Raw genomic sequence first — 17,719 nt, 5'->3', positions numbered from 1 at the left:
TATTTTTTTTTTTTAAATAGGGCTCTACCCTGCCATTAATATGGCTGTAAAGATGCTTTAGAAACGTCCCATTCTTGGTTGGATCTACTTCAGCTAATCTGAAAGAAAGAGGTGAGTGGGCAATGAGTTAATTATATAATTAAACTCTTGCTAGTATGTTAGTAGTTATGTATTGCCCTGATAAAAACTATAATAATTTAATCCTTTAAGTTGAACAGATTGTTAAGGCAATTTTACAGAACTAAGGCCAAAAGTATAGAATTTGGACACCATGACCAAGCAATGAGGACATTTTTCTGGTCATAAATCACACTTTGTGGCATTAAATATGTGTTGCTGCTCCACTAGGAAGAACATGGTAGATCTCAATATGCCCAATCATTCTGACTTTAAAAGAAAAAATTTTTCACCTGACAACTTCGTGTGTTAATAGAAAAAAAAATGACATCTATGCAATATAACTATATGAAGTATAAAATGTAGTTTAAATATTAATGTTATATGTGTGAAACTTAACTCCTATGAACTCCTATTTGAAAAAAATACAATCTTTTTAAAATTATTTTTTAATTCTCTTGGTTAGATTCTGAGTCTCCATGGTAAACCCAAGTCTGGTGGTTCTTCTCCTCCCTGCTCAAACCTAAGGTCCTAGATCCCCTGGGAGACTCAGCTCTCTGGGACTCAGGTCCCACCACCCTACACACATCATGACAGCCTTCATTTCTGAGGCCTTGCCTGTCTCTAGGAAGCTTCCATGAAGTGTCCTCCAGTTGCATCCATGCTCAGTAATTAATGACTTGACTTTTTTCTAGACTCTGAGCATCCCTTCTACTCTTGACCTTAAAATTGTCCTTTCTTTCTACCATTGCTTTCTCCTATCTCTTTTTCACAATTCACCTTACAAAAAGACTGAAGGACTAAGATGGAAGAACAAGCTAATTTGGGAATAAAAGTAGACCAATCTCTGATCCTCTCCACTCCTGTTGTCTCCTGTCATCTCCTTTCCTTTTCTTTCTTCCTCTTCCCGTCTATTCTCTCTCTCTCTCTTCCCATTTCTCTTTTTCTGGGCGTGTGTGTGTGTGTGTTTCTCACATACATATGCCCTCTGCTCAAGATTTATAATGTCCATTTAAAAACTATTTTTAATTTTCATATATTTAATTTTATACATTATTTTATTTTGATTGATATGTAAATAAGTGCTTTATTTGAAAAATGAAGAGAGAAAATCAGTGAAGAAAAAGATAGTGTGTGAGGCTTCCTGGGTTCTTGTCATTTCACTACATATAATATCAATCAGAACCTCTATTCTCAACACATAATGTTTTGTCTAACTGGGTCTAATGATGGAAACAGACTTTTTAAACTGAATTCAATGTAGGTGGCACTGCTTCAGATCACTTGGTGGTGGCAGCTAAACATAATGGCACCAGCAGCCACTATTGAAAACACTGTGGAGATTTATCAAAAAACTAAAAATATAACTACTATATGACTCAGCAATTCTACCTCTGAGAATATATCCCAAAAAATGAAAACACTATTTCAAAAAATGGATGAACCAAAATGTTCATAGCAGTATTACTTAAAATTACCAAGATATGGAAGCAACATAAGTGTCCATCAACAAATGAGTGGATAAAGAATATGTGATATATAAATGTATATATACATATATAAACAATAGAATATTACTCAACCCAAAAAAAGAATGAAATTTTTGCCATTTGCAACAACACGGATGGACTTGGAGGGTCTTATGGTTAGTGAAATAAGTCATATGGAAACGCAGGTATTGTATGATATCTCCTATATGTGGAATCTAAAAAATAAATTTGGTGAATAGAACAAATCAGAAATAGATTCACAGGTACAGAGAACAAACTAGTGGTTACCAGTGAGTAGAGGGAAGAAGGTAGGGGTAAGGGATTTGGACAGACAAACTACTAGGTATTAAATAAATAAACTACAAAGATACAATGCAGAACACAGATATAGCTAAGATTGTACAGTAACTGTTAGTTGAATGACAAGTTTTAAAATTGTGGATCATTATGCCATGCATCTGAAACATATAAAATATTGTACATCGACTACATTTCAACAAAATAAAGAAAGGATAAAATGAAAATTACAAAATAAACAAAATGGCACCAAAAATTAAGGAAGCTAGGTTTTCACTTACCTCTCTACTTAGCTGTTCTTGTGACTCACTAACTGTCACTTACATACTCACACCCCTGTCTTCCTTATAAGGCTAATAATATCAGCCCAAATCTTACTGATACAGAGATAAATGTGTTGCCTTCTTTATCATTGTCTTGAGGGCCTCTTTGATCTCCTTGTTCCTCAGACTGTATATAAGAGGGTTTAACATGGGGATAAGGATAACATAGAACACAGAAAGCACCTTGTCCTCCTTCTTGAGGTGGCTAGAGCTGGGAAGCAGGTACACAGAGAGGCCTGTGCCAAAGAAGAGTGTCACAATTGCCAAGTGGGAGGCACAAGTACTGAACGCTTTGGCACTACCTTTGATAGAAGATATTTTCAGGATAGAAACTGCAACGAAACCATAGGATAAGATGATAACAAGCAAAGAACAGAATCCAAAAATAATAGATACTAGAGAAAGCATCATTTGGCTGGTGAAGGGATTGGAGCAAGACAAGGAAATAATCTGAGGTACATCACAGAAGAAATGTTGAATGAGATTTGGCCCACAGTAGTAGAGATGAAAGCAGGAGATTGTTACAACTAAGCTACCAAGGAAACCACTCCCAAAAGCCCCAGCAATCATCTTCTGACAGAGGCCAGGAGACATGATGGCTGAGTACTGCAAAGGGCTACCAATAGCAACATATCTGTCACAGGCCATGACAGCCAAGAGGCAGCACTCAGACAGACCCATCCAGCACCCAACAAAATACTGGGTGGCACAGGCAATGAAGGAAATCTTTTTTTCAACTTTTAAGAAATCTGAAAGTATCCTTGGGCTGACAGAAGAAGAATAGCTGATGTCAATAAAAGACAGGAAACTGAAGAAGAAGTACATAAGTGTGTGGAGGTGGGAGTCCATCTTGATTAGGATGATAAGACCCAGGTTCCAGATTAGGGTCACGAGGTAGATCCCTAGGAAGATTGAGAAGAGGATGAGCTGCAGCCTTTTTTCATCTGAGAGTCCCAGGAGAACAAACATAGCCACAGAGGTATGATTCCTACTGACTTCCATGGACCTGTTTGGTGCAAGCCGGTGAGAAAAAGTGAGAGAAGGGAATGCTTTTATTCTACAAACAAAAGAAATACTCTTCATTTTTTCATTCACGCGTGACTAAATATATAATATTGAATCATCAATGTCAAGTTAAACTATGCCTTTTGCGTATAATCACCAACCTCAACTGAAAACTTCTCTTGGATAAATATTGTAACTCTCCATTTGGGGAAAGAAGACAGTAAATGCACGACATTAGTACATATCCCATTAAATACATGATTTTATGCTTTTCCATTCCATATTTTAGAAATTTATTAGAATTTAAAATAGACCAAATTACGAAATTTTGTCATCTCTCTATGTGGTGAAAAGAATGATCCTGGTTAGGCATGACTCTGATATTAACTCAGTATTTGAAGAAGCCCCTGAATCTCACTAGGCCTCATATGTAAAATGATGATGATGGAGTAGGTGTTCTCGAAAATCTCCTTGAGTTAGTTAGTCTGTAATCAGGGATGGTGGGCAATTCTGTAACTACCTTTCTGCTTTCATAAAGCCTTGTGAGATTAAAAAATAATGTAATGGGATGATGGGAAGAGTCACACACCATGAAGCAGCTTGGAAATGTGTCTTCACCAGCTTAATGACTCTACCAAGGCTCCTGGAAAGTTAGATAAGACAAGGTTTTAAAAGCCATTATGCTCCCTTCCTTGCAGGTGCAGATTTTTTTTTCTTTCCTCAAGTTATAGATACTTACAAGTTAAAGTATCTCAGTCATTCTTGATTTTCTTTGAGTCAGTGATACTTTGGAACCTGTTGGAAACTCTGGGCTCTCTACCCTGCAAATTGATACCACTTAAAACCATTGTATATGATTTTGTTAGATTCTCGATTCCCCCCAGGATCTATTCATTTTCTCTTTAGAAAAGTATGGTTTGAACTCATGATAGGGTTAGGATGCTAAGCAATAGGTATGAGTGTTAAGAAACTGAGGCAGTGTTTTTAGAAGCCCTTTTCACATCTCATTGGAACAAGTCCAGAGTAGGCAAGCACTGAGTCTTCAGGCCAAATAGTAATTAAACAAAATAATATTGTTGCACCAGACACTGAATGCTCTCTTCAAGATGCTATAGGTGTTATTCTTTGTAGATGGTCATTAGAACACCTCCCAACACCAACACATTTTTATTCAGATAAACTCAGACTACAAAAAAATATCAGAGGAAGCCTTCAAAGGTAGAAAACAGCCATCAAGTGTAGCCTGGGAACTGTGTTTATGGAAAAAATGTAAAAGTCTTGGAGATTTCCCAAGAGAAAGGCTGTGACATTTATGGAATAAACTATGTCAATGAACTACACATATTTGTCAACATTAGCCTCCAAAATGTCTTCCATTTCCCCAACTACTTCCTAATCCCTCATAGCAAAAATGTGTAAATTGGGAAATCCCCATAGATGCAAAGGTTACACCCTGAGAAGAAAGGTTAAATGGTTCATTTCCAAAAATCAGATCAGTCACTACTTCATGGTACACTACTTTGAGGATTCAGAGGAATGAAGTGATTAATTAGAAAAGAAAGTCAAGATGTTTGCCATCAATATGGAAGGGGAAATGGTAGCAAGACAGACTATGCATTTACCATCCCAAATTTAGGAGTGGATGCATCATTCAGAGAGAAAATCAACAAGGAAATGCTGGACCTGAGCCATACACTACACTAAATAGGGCAAACAGAAAAATTGAGGAGCATTCCATCCAATAGCATCAGAATACACATTTTTCTCAAGTGCATAAGAACACTTCCAGGTAGATCATATGCTAGCACACAGAATAAGTATTATGAAATTTAATATTAAAATCATACCAAGTATCTTTTCCAACCACAATATGGATGAAACTAGAAATGAGCAAGAGGAAAGTGGGGAAATCTACAAGCATGTGGAAACTAAACAGCACACTCCTGACAAATCAATGGGTCAAATGAGAAGTCAAAAAGGAAATCAAAATATCTCTAAACAACTGAAAAGAAAAACATAGTACATCAAAGCCAATGGAATGCTACCAAAGCAGTTCTGAGAGGGAAGTTTATATCAATAAATACGTATATTAAGAATATAGAAAACTCTCAAATAACATCCAAAATTTACACCTCAAGGAAATAGAAAAAAAAATAATGACCTAAGTTCAAAATTAGCATACACACAAAAAAAGTGGGGGGAGGATAACAAATCTAAGTGGAAATAAATAAAATAGAGACAAGAAAAACAATTTTTAAAAAATCAGTAAGTCTCTAAGAACTGATTTTTGAAAAGGTAAACAAAATTGATAAAACCTTATCTAGACTAGAAAAAAAAGACAGAAGACTCATATAAAATCAGAAATGAAGGAGGAAACATTACAAGATCTACTACAGAAATACATAAGTTCATAAGAGACTACTATGAACAATTATATACTGACCAATTGGATAACTTGGAAGAAATGGACAATCTCCTAGAAATATATGACCTAAAAATATTGAATCAGGGGAAAAAAAAGTCTGAATAGAATAAAGAGTAAGGGATTGAATCAGTAATCAAAAACCTCCAAAGACAGAAAACTCCAAAACCAGGTGACTTTTCTGGTGAATTCTGTCAAACAGTTAAAGAAGGTTTAATGCCATTGCTTCTCAAACTCTTCCAAAAAACTGAACATGAGAAAATGCTTTCAATCTCATTTTATAAGGACAGCATTACCCTGATATTAAAACCAGATAAGAACCCCAGAAGAAAACTATAACCAATATGCCTGAAATATAGAGATGTAAATTTTTTCAACAAAATATTAGCAAATCAAATTCAACAGCACATTAAAGGATCATACACCAGGGTTAAGTGAATATTATTTCTGAGATGCAAGGATGGTTCAACATACAAAAAAAAAAAAAAACAATACCTGTGATACACTACATTAATATAATGAAAGGTAAACATCATATGATAATTTCAACAGATACAGAAAAAACAGTTGACAAAATACAACACTCTTTCATGATTAAAACCGTCAACAAAATGGATATAGAAAGAACATATTGCAATGTAATAAAATCCACATAAAACAAATCCACAGCTAACTCAATGGTGAAAATTTGAAAGTTTTTCCTCTAAGAGCAAGAGGAAAATAAGGATGCTAATGCTCACAATTCTTTTCAATAGAGTGCTGAAAGTCTTAGCTAGAGCAACTGGGCAAGATAATAAAGTAAAAAAACATCCAAATTGGAAACAAAGACGTAAAATTCTCATTGTTTGCAGATGATATGACCTTATATGTAGAAAACTCTAAAGACTTAACCCAAAAGTGTAAGAAGTAATCACTGAATTCAGTAAAGCTGCAGGATATAAAATCAACATTCAGAAATCAGTTGCATTTCTATAAAATAACAATAAAACAACTTTTAAAAAAAAACTTTTAAAGCTATCCCATTCAGATTAGAATCAAAAATAACAAAATGCTTAAGAAGTATTTTTAAACCAAGGAAGGAAAAGATCCATACAATGAAAACTACAAGACCTTGATGAAAGAAACTGAAAATGAAACACAAATGAAAGATAGCCCAGGTTCACAAATGACAGCTATACCCATGAATAGGAATACCAAGGATGCTACAGTTTTATGGATTAATTTGGGGAATTTCCCGAGATATCATTGACCCTATAGATAGTCAGGCATCATTGTCTCTAGGTAGGTGTAGATTCAGATCTCATTTAGAGGCATGTCAACCCAAAAGGGACATATATTAAAAGGAAATCAAAATAATTATTATTATATAAAAACAGATCCTCAAGGGAACAAATTAAATTTAAAAGTGTCCTTAGGATAAATTAAGATAGGAAACATAGACAAACATGTTTTTATCATAGTTAATTCCTTTGAAATTCAGTAAATTATTATTTTTGCTTTGGCACTCAATTAACTTTTAAATGTATTAGGCTTTGCAAACATTACCTCACTTGATACTATATGATCCTTTACCCTCATTTTACAGGTAAAAAAAATCAGAAAATAGCAGAGTTAAAGATAATATCTTTTAAACAAGTTTCAACTGTATAGCACAAGGAACTATATTCAATATCTTGTAGTAATCTATAACGAAAAAGAATATGAAAAGAAATATATGTATGTATATATATATGACTGAACCATGATGCTGTACATCAGAAATTGATGCAACATTGCAAACTGACTGTATTTCAATTTTTTTAAGATAATATTCTTAAGAAATTCCAGAACTGAGAATCAATATCTACACCTCACCCCACAGTAATACCAGAAAATTTAGGTTGCAGATTAATCTTTTGCCTGAAGGTTAGAGCATCGGAGAATGGAGAAAGAGAACCCAAGGAAGAGCCCTATGTGGAGGAGAGAGACATAAGGGAGAGGGAAGGATTGAAAAATGGGAGAGACTGTGGACCATAAATTTTGCTCCAGGAAGCTCCTACTAAAAGAATCACATGGCTATAGTGATAGCATAGAATCCACTGTTCTCTATAAATCTTGCTCTCACCTTGACCCAGTTCCCCAGAAGGACAGAGTTCCAGACAAAGATTGAAATTGTATATTTCTTTTCCAAAAGGATTTTCCAGTTGTGCCCTACTGCTCTCCACCATGGGAACTTTTGGCCATGAAATTGACTGTGTACTCACAGCCAAAGAGATGTCCACACTGGAAATCCTCTTAAATGTGTTACTAAAAGCAAAAGTGGAAAAAAAATTAAAAAGATAATTGATGGAAAAACTCTCCAGGTACTTGCCCTCTGGAGTCATGGTTGTCATGGAGCTTTTGTCCCTGCTAATTTCATGCCCCACTTTATCATGTCTCTTCTGATTCAATTCTCTCTTCCCTTTGGATCTACCATGATCCCATGATTATAGCTTCTTTTTTAACAACTTGGAGTAATTTAAGCTGAATGGGACATGATGACCATCTAGTCCAATACATTCCATTTCCAGTGAGGACCTGAAGCCTGTGAAGCTAAGAGATTTACCTAAGATAATATAGCTATTTGGTAAAATAGTCTGATAACAATATACTAGACATATGGACATGTCCCTGTTTACAAAGAACTTTCATTTTAGATAAATGCATACATACATTTTCTCAACTACCTGATCTAAATCAATTATCACAGCAGGACTGTGAGGCAGACATGGCATTATTTCCTATGCATAAGTGAGGAAATCAAGGCAAGAATGAATCAACAGAAAATCAAGTAACAATCAAGCTAAGAAGAAAGGAAAGAGAATTTTATTCAAGCCAGACTGAGGATTATAACCTGAGGAACAGATTCTCAGAAGCTCTGAGAACTGTTCCATTGATCAGGTATTGGAGATGCAGTTTTATACATTTTTGAGACAAAGAATTTTGCATGTCATATTGACAGGTTAGCATTATACACAAAGTTCATCAAATATTTTTTTTGATAAGTTATGCATGGGCACAACAAGCCTTTGGTCAATGCAACCCCTTCTATAAGATGAAAAAGAAATATTAATGTTAAAATTACAATGCTGGCTTCTGAATAAAGGGACAATTTTTTCTCAAAGATTGATTTCATCTTCCTGCCTTGAGGAGGCTTGGTTAATGTATAATATAGATGCACGTTGGGAAAGACCTACCACAAAAGGGATATATCATTTATTTTTCCTTTATGTCTTAGTTTGGCTGCCTTGCCATAGAAGTATTTATGATTTTCCCTCATAATCTTCCCCCTTTTGATCATAACTCTTTCATTAGAAAGCATTAGGTGATCAATTATTTGGTCCTTCAAAGACAAATTAGTTGCTTATCTGTCCTGGATTCATCATGTCCCTTGATGCTGGGTCTTAATAGCCCAGTTCTTTCTTTTGTTTTTAGAGTATTATGCCAGTAGGATGCTTGGCAGGGAATTGAGGTTAATTCAAGGATGTCCAATAGGACTTATGCTAACTGTATCTTATATGTGCATTGTGCATGTCCATTATCGTATATAGAACTATAGATGTGATTGGCAGTTTAAATTCCTCTAAGCATTACTTTCTTTCTTATCAGTAAATAAGCATGAAATATATCAATGGAGAAAAGTTTCCTAGATTATACATTTGATCAACATCTCAGTTTGTTGTACAATCATTGCATGTATGCTTTCAGCAGTAGACTTAACAGCAAGCAGTGATACAATGTTATGAGTAATTTGATAGCTAGGAAAAGGATAATAAAGCACATTATGAAAATAATAATTGTCTGTAAAGCAGAGCAAAAAAAATTTGCCTAATCCTAAGGGGAACCATCTAAACAGGTCATTTGATGGGTCAGTCTTTCTTACATCTTGTAACCAATTTGTTTTTTGACAAATTTTTTCTAGGTGTGTCACAACCTCTCCAGAAGTGTTGATGTGAATGCAACAAGTAGTGTCAACAATAGCACAAATGCTTCCTTGTTTGGCCAGTAGAAAATCTATGGCAATTCTGTTATTTAATACTACTTGGGCTAAGGAATTTAGGGACTTCTGTTGTGCTGCAATCCTTTTTGCAGTTTCTTCAGCCATTTCACCGATGGTTGCTGATAGATTTCTAAGCACATCCCTGGTTACATGTATTCCTCCAATAGGAACCAATATTCCTAAAAGATTTTCACCACCACGTACTTTGGTATCCTCATAGCATAGTTCTCTTGACTCCATAATGGGGAGGAAAAGGAGGTCCATCTGCCTCTCTGTATATAGACAATGGGGTAACATAACTTTCCAATAAGCATAAATCTTCTACTTGCCAGCTATTAAGACATTTATGAGCTCGCCCTTGGGAAGGTGAGTAGGTTCCAAGACACAATCTGGGTGAGTACAAGTGATTACTCCCAGAGTGCTTTTGTTCATAGCTTTGTTAATTGGAAGTCTTGTTAACACAATATTAAACCATGGGTCGTTTCTCTTGCAGGCTTTCCAAAAACTACCTGTATGATATTTGACGTGGGGGAGTGGCTGGCACAAGTGACTTGTATTTTTCTCTTTTAAACATCTGTTGAGCAAGGGACGGAGCAAAAGGGTCTTAGGGTAAGTTGTGTCCAGTCTCTTAGAATTGAAGACAGTGTCAGACAAAGGATGGACATATATTAATATGCTGGGGAATTTGAACCTGAAAGATCTGAGTATGGACACCTGAAAAGTCAGTGACAGGAATTCCAAGGGGGTTAAATTGGCCTTGTATTGACCAAGGAATTTGATGACCAATACAACAATCAGTTAAACTGGCCCCAGTACCTATACGTTGTGACAGTTTTGCTAAAAAGATTTCTTTCCATCCTAAACACTGGGGGAAAGACATAGCTAGAAATAGAATGATAACTTGCAATTAGGATAGAGATACAGATATTTTCATATACAGACAGTTTGAGCTAGTAAGATAGGCCTTACAGGCCTGGTCCAGACTCTTGGGTTAGCTGTCTAACACTGCTGCCATTTTATTCTCATCCTGGCTTGGTGGGGCCTTTCTTAGTTAGTCAAAGCCAGTGTCAGAAATAGGAGTTGCAGTCCATTCAGGAGAGGAGGCCTTTTTAAAGTGAGAAATGTGAATTCAAAAGCTTACTCCTTTAAGTTCTGCAGCACAGGGATTTGCTTACAATACCTGATATGGTCCTTTCCAACGTGGTTGTAAGTCCTTTATTTGATGTCTTTTCTGATAGACAGAATCCCCAGGCTATAAACTGTGGTCCTTAAAGTCTTCATCACCAAGGAGCTGGGGAAGGAATTAGTTACTAATTTTTCATTGTCTTTAAGGTTTTTGATGAATCCTTGACAATAACTTAAAATATCACCTTTAAGAAGTGCTGGTTCATACATACCTCATTTAGATGCATAGTTAACCCAGTAATTATTTCAAGAGGAGACAATTGATATTTACCAAAGTGACCTAAGGTTGAGGAGTACCAAGGGAAGAGCTTTGGGTCATGGAAGATTAAAAGCCTCCGAAATTATAGCCAATTGTGTTTTAATTGTGCTATTCATCCTTTCCAGTAATAGTGAAGATTCAGGGTGATAGGCACAGTAAAAATACTGCATTATCAACCAAATCTTACTGTTACCAAGTAGAAACTCATTCTGCTCAATGCAGGGCAAGCCATCAAATTGGGAGATGAGGTGTTGGGACAAGGAATAACAACTCTATTTGGAAAGCCGGCCGACTGAGAAGATGGGGGACTGATGTGCTAGAGAACCATCTTCCCCAAGTCAGAATTCAGACTCCATTTATACTACAAAGAGGAGGGAATATGGAGTCAGATTAGTTCTTCCCTATTACAAATGGATTTAATAATCTGTCCAGCAAAATGGATTCCCCAGTTGCTATGCAACTCAGGAGGAATTCCTCAAACTTGAATTATTCTTTCCAATATTAATTTGCCTACAGTTCAGACTGTTGCTCTTCTGCAAGAAAATTCCCTCACCCAGTTTGAAAACATGCATATCATTGCCAGGATGAATTTGTAGCCTTGAGAGGAAGGCACCTAGATAAATTCCAGTTGCCAAACTTCAAAGGGTCCCTTAGGAATGGGAAAGTGGCCTTGAGAGCCATGAAAGGGTTTAGCAGGATTATATTTAAGACAGACAGAACATCAGTCATAAACCTTATGAGCTACAGTGGGAGAAGGTTTCCAGATATATTGTTTTCCCCATAATATCATTTTTCAGGTGCCCAATGGGTCAGGGAATGTACATGTTGGAATAAGGGTAATTGGGCACTTACAGGTACTTTAAGCCTTTTATTTGATCCAAAACACATTTATGAGATGGAGTCAGAAAATCCCCCCTTTTTCCCCCGGGCCTGCTTTTCATCCTCTGAAGCTAGTTCTTGAGCCTGCAAAAGAAATTTCTTAATATTTTCATCAGAGTTATGTTTGAGCAGAAGACATTCTCAAAGGTGGGCAGGGGGCAAGATTCAAGGCAATAGTTTTGGTTTCTATTAAGTCAGATTTAGAATGTCCAGGTATTTTAATGATAGCCAGCTGTTTTGTCAATTGATTGGAGTCTAATAGTTTTAAGATTAGCTGTCCATTCTTTATAAGCTGACCAAAAAGAGGTGAGAAATCCTCTGTTTCCACAGCATCTCAAAATCATGAGCCACTCCAAAGGCATAGTGGCTGTCAGTATAAATATTTGCTATTTGATCCTTGGCTAACTGACAAGCCCTAATGAATGCAATCTATTCTACTTGTTGGGCTGATTTGGTTCTGGTAAATAAGCACTTTTCAGTTATTTCTACCACTGAAGTTATTGCATACCCAGCTGGATAATGTCCCTGCACATCCTTTAAATAGGATCCATCTGTAAAGCAAATTAGATCAGCATTATCAATGGGAACTTCTTGTAAGTCAGTCCTAGGAGTAAGAAAATGGCCAGTGGTAAAGTGGTAGTGGGTGAAAAGAGTAACAATATTTTGCAAGAGGTCAATCTACTCACAGAATAGTGTTGAGTATGATGAGAATTTCAGAGTGGTTCAACTGAGTGAGGAACATAAACGGTCAGAGAGGAACACACTACAGGTTCCTCAGTAGTGGCTTTTCATAAGAGAGCTGTCCTCTGAAATAACCCTCATACACAGTGAGAGCCCTTTTGCCAGCAAATCTAACTATTGACTGTAATGTCCTGTGGGTCAACGCTGGTCACATTGCCTCAGTTTAATATACCAGAGTGTATCCTCTATCTTCAGTTTAAAAAAAAAAGGAAAAATGGTCATTTATAATTAGGATGGCCTATGCTGGACCCTGAGCTAATGCAGATTTTAAAGCATTTTGGCCTCTTCTCTTTCTATCATCCATTCAATTAGGTCTAGTTGGTCAGACTTAAAAATGCATAGAGAGGTTGGGAAAGAGGGAAAAACTAGGTACCCACAGCCTACAACATCCAGTTAGACCTAGAAATCCTCTTAGTCGTTTCTTTGTTTGGGGAAGTGAGAAAGCTGGGATTCCCTGATTCTTTCAGAGTCAATCAACAATCCTTCCTTAGATACTAAATGACCTAAGTATTTCTCAGTTGGTAAGCAGAACTGTAGTTTGTCTTTGGACACCTTATGCCTCTTAGATGCTGATTGTTGCAACAGATGGATAGTGTCTCCTTGGCAGTCCTGTTCAGTTCTAGAACACAAAAGTAAATCATCCACATATTGAATTAAAGCAGAGCCATTAGGAAAGTATACATCAGCCAAGTCAGCTTTAAGTATCTGAGAAAAAATAAGTAGGTCTTTCAGCATAGTGCTGGGGCATAACCATGCAGGTATGCTAATGGCCTTCTCGTGTACAGGCAAAGCGGTATTGGCTTCTTTTTCTACTGGAATAGTAAAGAATTCATGACACAGGTCTATTACTGAGAAATAACAGGAATAACAGTGTCCCCTGGAATGGCCAAGACCAGAGTGTGAGGATTAGGAACCACACGATGGCGAGGGCTCACGATGTTATTTATAGCTCTCAGGGCTTGAGAAACCCTTTAGCCTTTTCCGTTTGGCTTTCTTACAGGTAAAGTGGGAGTAATGCAAGGACTGGTACGAGGAATTATGTCTTTTCTTAAGGAATTCCTAACTAATAGGTCTTATTCCACTTAATGCCTCTGGCCTTAGTGGATCTTCCAATATTGGATAGCTTGGAATTACCAACAGTTACTCTAATAGGAGCAGCCATTTTAACTTTCCCAATCTCTGAGGAAGAAGAAGACCACAATTCCTTAGGCATTTGTAATAGTAAACCATTAATTTCTTCCTAATGTGTCTGAATTTTCATTTCATAACCACTTATGTTCTAATCTGCCTCTATATCTTCTAAACATAAAATCATTTCATCTTTAGGTGAAAAGGTGACATAAGTGTTATATGACTCCAGAAAAGTCTCATCCAATCAAATGAGTTGGACTACATTTCATCAAAAGGAATATACGTCTCGCTGTGATAGTTCTAAGCGGAAGAGCTATTGGCTCTGATTTTGAAACCTGCATGGGAAAATTTGAAACTCCTACCATTTGAATTGATTGTTTACTCTGAGGGAGAGGCAATGAATAAGGATAGGGTTAAGAACAGATAATGTCGCCCCACCATGTCTACAAGGGCCTTAGAAGTTTCCCCTCCGATTGTTATTTCAGTTTCCCCTAAGGTATTTGTGAGGAGAAGGGGAAATGCTGTCTTGAAATCAAAATCCTCAGAGCACCCTTGCCTGTTTTTTTTTTTTTTTAATGGAAGTACTGGGGATTGAACCCAGGATCTCATTCATGGTAAGCATGTGCTCTACCACTGAGCTATACCCACCCTCAATTCTGTTCTTTTTAAATTTTGCTTTATTCTAAGCCTCACTTGAATTTGTGGCAATCTCACAATGAAAAAGAATATGAAAATGAATTTATGTATATGCATGACTGCGACATGCTGTACACCAGAAATTGACACATTGTAACTGACTATACTTCAATTAAAAAAATAAAAGTAACACAGTATTATATGTCAAATATATTTCAATTAAAAATAAAATTTTTAAAAAGGACACATACTAAATACCAAAAGGAGAAAAAAGGATAAGGAAGTAACAGCAAGTTACACCTAACTAATTGTTCAATAAAACTGAATCAAATGAATAAAGAAGGCTAGCATCTTCATCAAAGATGTTAATTGGCTGAAGCAGGAAAATCTCGTGTATGGTCTTCTGTTGAAAAACTATCAGGGATGGCATCTATGATAAGAAACAATCCCAGAACCTTCAGAGATCTGAAAGCCACAGACACCAAAAGTGTTAAACAGAGAAGGAATATTTGCTTTGCCTTCTGGTGGAAAAAAAGAAAAGAGAGAGACTGTAAGAAAAAAAAAAGTGTCATCCAAACAGACAATGTAGATAATACAGCAAATTATAAATAGTATGTATAACAGGAAATAGACGGAAAATTGGACTGGGAGGTGTGTGGAGATGCAGGACTTCTCAGAATCCACCTCTTCTTGATTAGGCTCCAGGACACCTCCCAGCTGCATCTCAACCCCAGATAGAGTCTCATTTCCAGTTGTATTCTAGACTGGGGGTCAAGATGAAGGGTGAGATGACCCCTGCCAGGTTACTTCTTCAGTTTATAATTGTTAGAAAATGAACTATGTGTTTCTGTGTGTGTTTGATATAAGCACTTCCTTCCTCGGGTCCATATGGATCAGTCTTGCTTCTTAAGGATTTCTTAAGATGAAAATAACCCAGCCTCCCTTTGCATAAGAGGTTTTATTAGAATAACACGAATATACCACACAATATCAACAAAACCCTTTACAGACGCCAGCTTTGCTATTTATGTTGAATAAATCTAACCTGGTATCGTGATTCTCCCTCAGGAGAGCTTTGTTCTGAGAGAGATGAAACCTCTGTTCTTCCATGAGGTCTCTCTGGATCCCAGATGCCTGATTTATTTCTAGACTGTGGTCCCACCAAAGTGTGTGGTCTGCCTGTCTTCCAACCAGATGGTGCCAGCCATCTAGTCTGGCAACACTGATGGAAGATGCTGCCACATCCCGTTTATAACAGTTCCAAGCCATGACTGCAACAGCCCACTGACTATTTCTTTACTTGCCCCTGGGCAGATTCATAAGCAGCATTGCTCATAGGAGATTTTGGCCAGTGTTAGAAAGGGAGTGGGAAGCATGAAGAGTGAGGACAGAATAAAGGCAGCAAAGGTCTGATACAAGCAGTTGGTGTTTCTTCCCCAGTCACTTAAGAGATGTTACAACAAGGAGACACACCAAGAGTTCAGGGAAGGTAATTGTTGATCAAGCTAATGGGAGAATGCTGGGATACGTGGTTTCTCTCTTTCCATGCAAGACAGTCAGACTCTCCCTGCCCAGTTGTAGGTCAGGGAGACCCAAATCAGTTATCTGGACACAGGGAAGTGAAATGGAAATGTTTCCTTAATTGCGTGAATGATCAGAATAGGCAAGTTCTAGGTTTGCCTAGATTTAAGACTAGAAACATGAGACCATTAATCTTTAGAAAAAAGTTTAAAATCTCATCAGAGCTCACTTAATGCATCAGTCACTAATTGGGGAGTATGTGAATGAGTGTGTGTGTGTATGTCATCATATATACCCACCCAAAAAATTAGGGGAATGTAGGTGGACAATAATCAGGTTTCTGAAGATGCTAAAAATGAAACCATAAAACAAGTCATAATAAATAATTAAAATGTATAAAAGAGGCATTTTAGAGACAAAATATTTCTTGTATCAAAAGAAGGAAAACCTGTCAATTAATCAATCTGTAAATAATATATTGATTAAAAAGAAAAATGGTCACTTAGAAGAGAGGGAAATGAATGCTTGCAGAGAAAACTTAGTAGTGCCCTGGCGCAGGGGCTCAGCCTGTCTGGACTCCGTGTCCGGGCATCTCAGGCGCTGACACACATCATCCACTTTGCTTTGATTCCTTTCTTTCCAAATAGACTTTTGATCACAACTTGCCTTTCCATGTGGTTTCTTCAACAGGACGAAGAATTGTGCCACTGGCACAAGTACAAGCTTGGCGGCTTTGTTCTTCACGGAAAACTAAAAATGGCATTCTGGCTTCTGCAGCTAGCTATGCTGAGCTTGGTTAGCTTCTGTCCATCTGGAAAAGATTCTCAGAGGTCGCGAAATGAGCACCATGCCCAGGATTGTGGTAATTTTACTAAAGTGAATTCGTCCCCAGCTAGCTAGCCACCCCCTGGAGACAGCTGTACCCTGTCCTGTTTCAAATGGCTATAAATTACCTGATTCTTTTAGTGCCAAAAATATTCTGCTTAATGCATGCCTGTTCATATGCTCCATAATAAATGCGCTTGTTTGGGAAGTTTTATTTAACCTGTGGCTGATTAGAAGCCCCAGATCATTTTTGCTTTATTCGGGCTTTGTACCAATCCCCATCTTAAGCACTAGATTTCAGGAGAATTAGTGAATGAGCATTACTTTCTCCTGGGTAGCTGAGCAACCAGCAAAAACGCCTTATATCTTCTCAATGAAAAGAGAAAATTTCCATAAGTAGCAAACCTATATGTGGCCGAACAAAAGAGATTCTTACAAAGACCTTATAGTCAGAGTCTTTGCTCATCAAAAAAAAAAAAAAATAGATATAATAATAGACCAGTGACAGTCCACATAAATCCAGAGCATGAGGCTTATTTATTCATTCATTCATTCATTCATTCATTTTCCAACGACTTCTGGCATTAGGGGAATTTAAGATTAGCTACCAAAGGTAAGTTGAAGGATAGGAGTTCAGTGAACTGGAGCACACGTGAAGAAAGTTGGAAGGAAAATGGCAATAAGGAAAAGGCAATGTGTCCAGGTAGCTGACAGACTTAGGACAATGGTAGCATTTCTACACGTGGCCACTTCTATGAATTTGAGTTATTTCTGTTTCCCTAAGGACTGCTTCCTGTACACAAAAGAAAGCGGGGGTGAGACATTGTTATAGGCATGCTATTACATCCCAATTTGAGTAGACACTATGAA

General features: G+C 37.0%; 1 protein-coding gene and 1 non-coding gene across 2 annotated transcripts; both read right to left on the bottom strand.

The window, feature by feature from the left end:
* Positions 1-2,278: 2,278 nt before the first annotated feature.
* On the bottom strand, positions 2,279-15,772 carry LOC105070166 (olfactory receptor 5AN6-like). Its single transcript, XM_010956482.3, has 2 exons — positions 15,549-15,772; positions 2,279-3,233 (listed from the first exon to the last, which is right to left on the bottom strand). The coding sequence occupies exons 1-2, from the start codon at positions 15,770-15,772 to the stop codon at positions 2,279-2,281; spliced, it is 1,179 nt and encodes a 392-aa protein (XP_010954784.3).
* TRNAG-ACC (transfer RNA glycine (anticodon ACC)) lies at positions 14,444-14,516 on the bottom strand. The gene has a single exon. It is a non-coding gene; the product is annotated as a tRNA-Gly (tRNA).
* Positions 15,773-17,719: the final 1,947 nt, after the last annotated feature.

The sequence above is a fragment of the Camelus bactrianus genome, chromosome 10, assembly GCF_048773025.1.
Source record: "Camelus bactrianus isolate YW-2024 breed Bactrian camel chromosome 10, ASM4877302v1, whole genome shotgun sequence".
Classification (NCBI taxonomy): domain Eukaryota; kingdom Metazoa; phylum Chordata; class Mammalia; order Artiodactyla; family Camelidae; genus Camelus; species Camelus bactrianus.
Note: the sequence above shows the minus strand (reverse complement) of the source record. Positions and strands in the feature narration are given on the sequence as shown.

Excerpts from the sequence above, each read along its gene's own strand:
- LOC105070166 (XM_010956482.3), bottom strand. The coding sequence starts at position 15,772 with ATGGCTTGGAACTGTTATAAACGGGATGTGGCAGCATCTTCCATCAGT. Across the intron at positions 3,234-15,548 it reads AGGGAGAATCACGATACCAG|GTCCATGGAAGTCAGTAGGA; the intron begins GTTAGATTTATT and ends TGCACCAAACAG.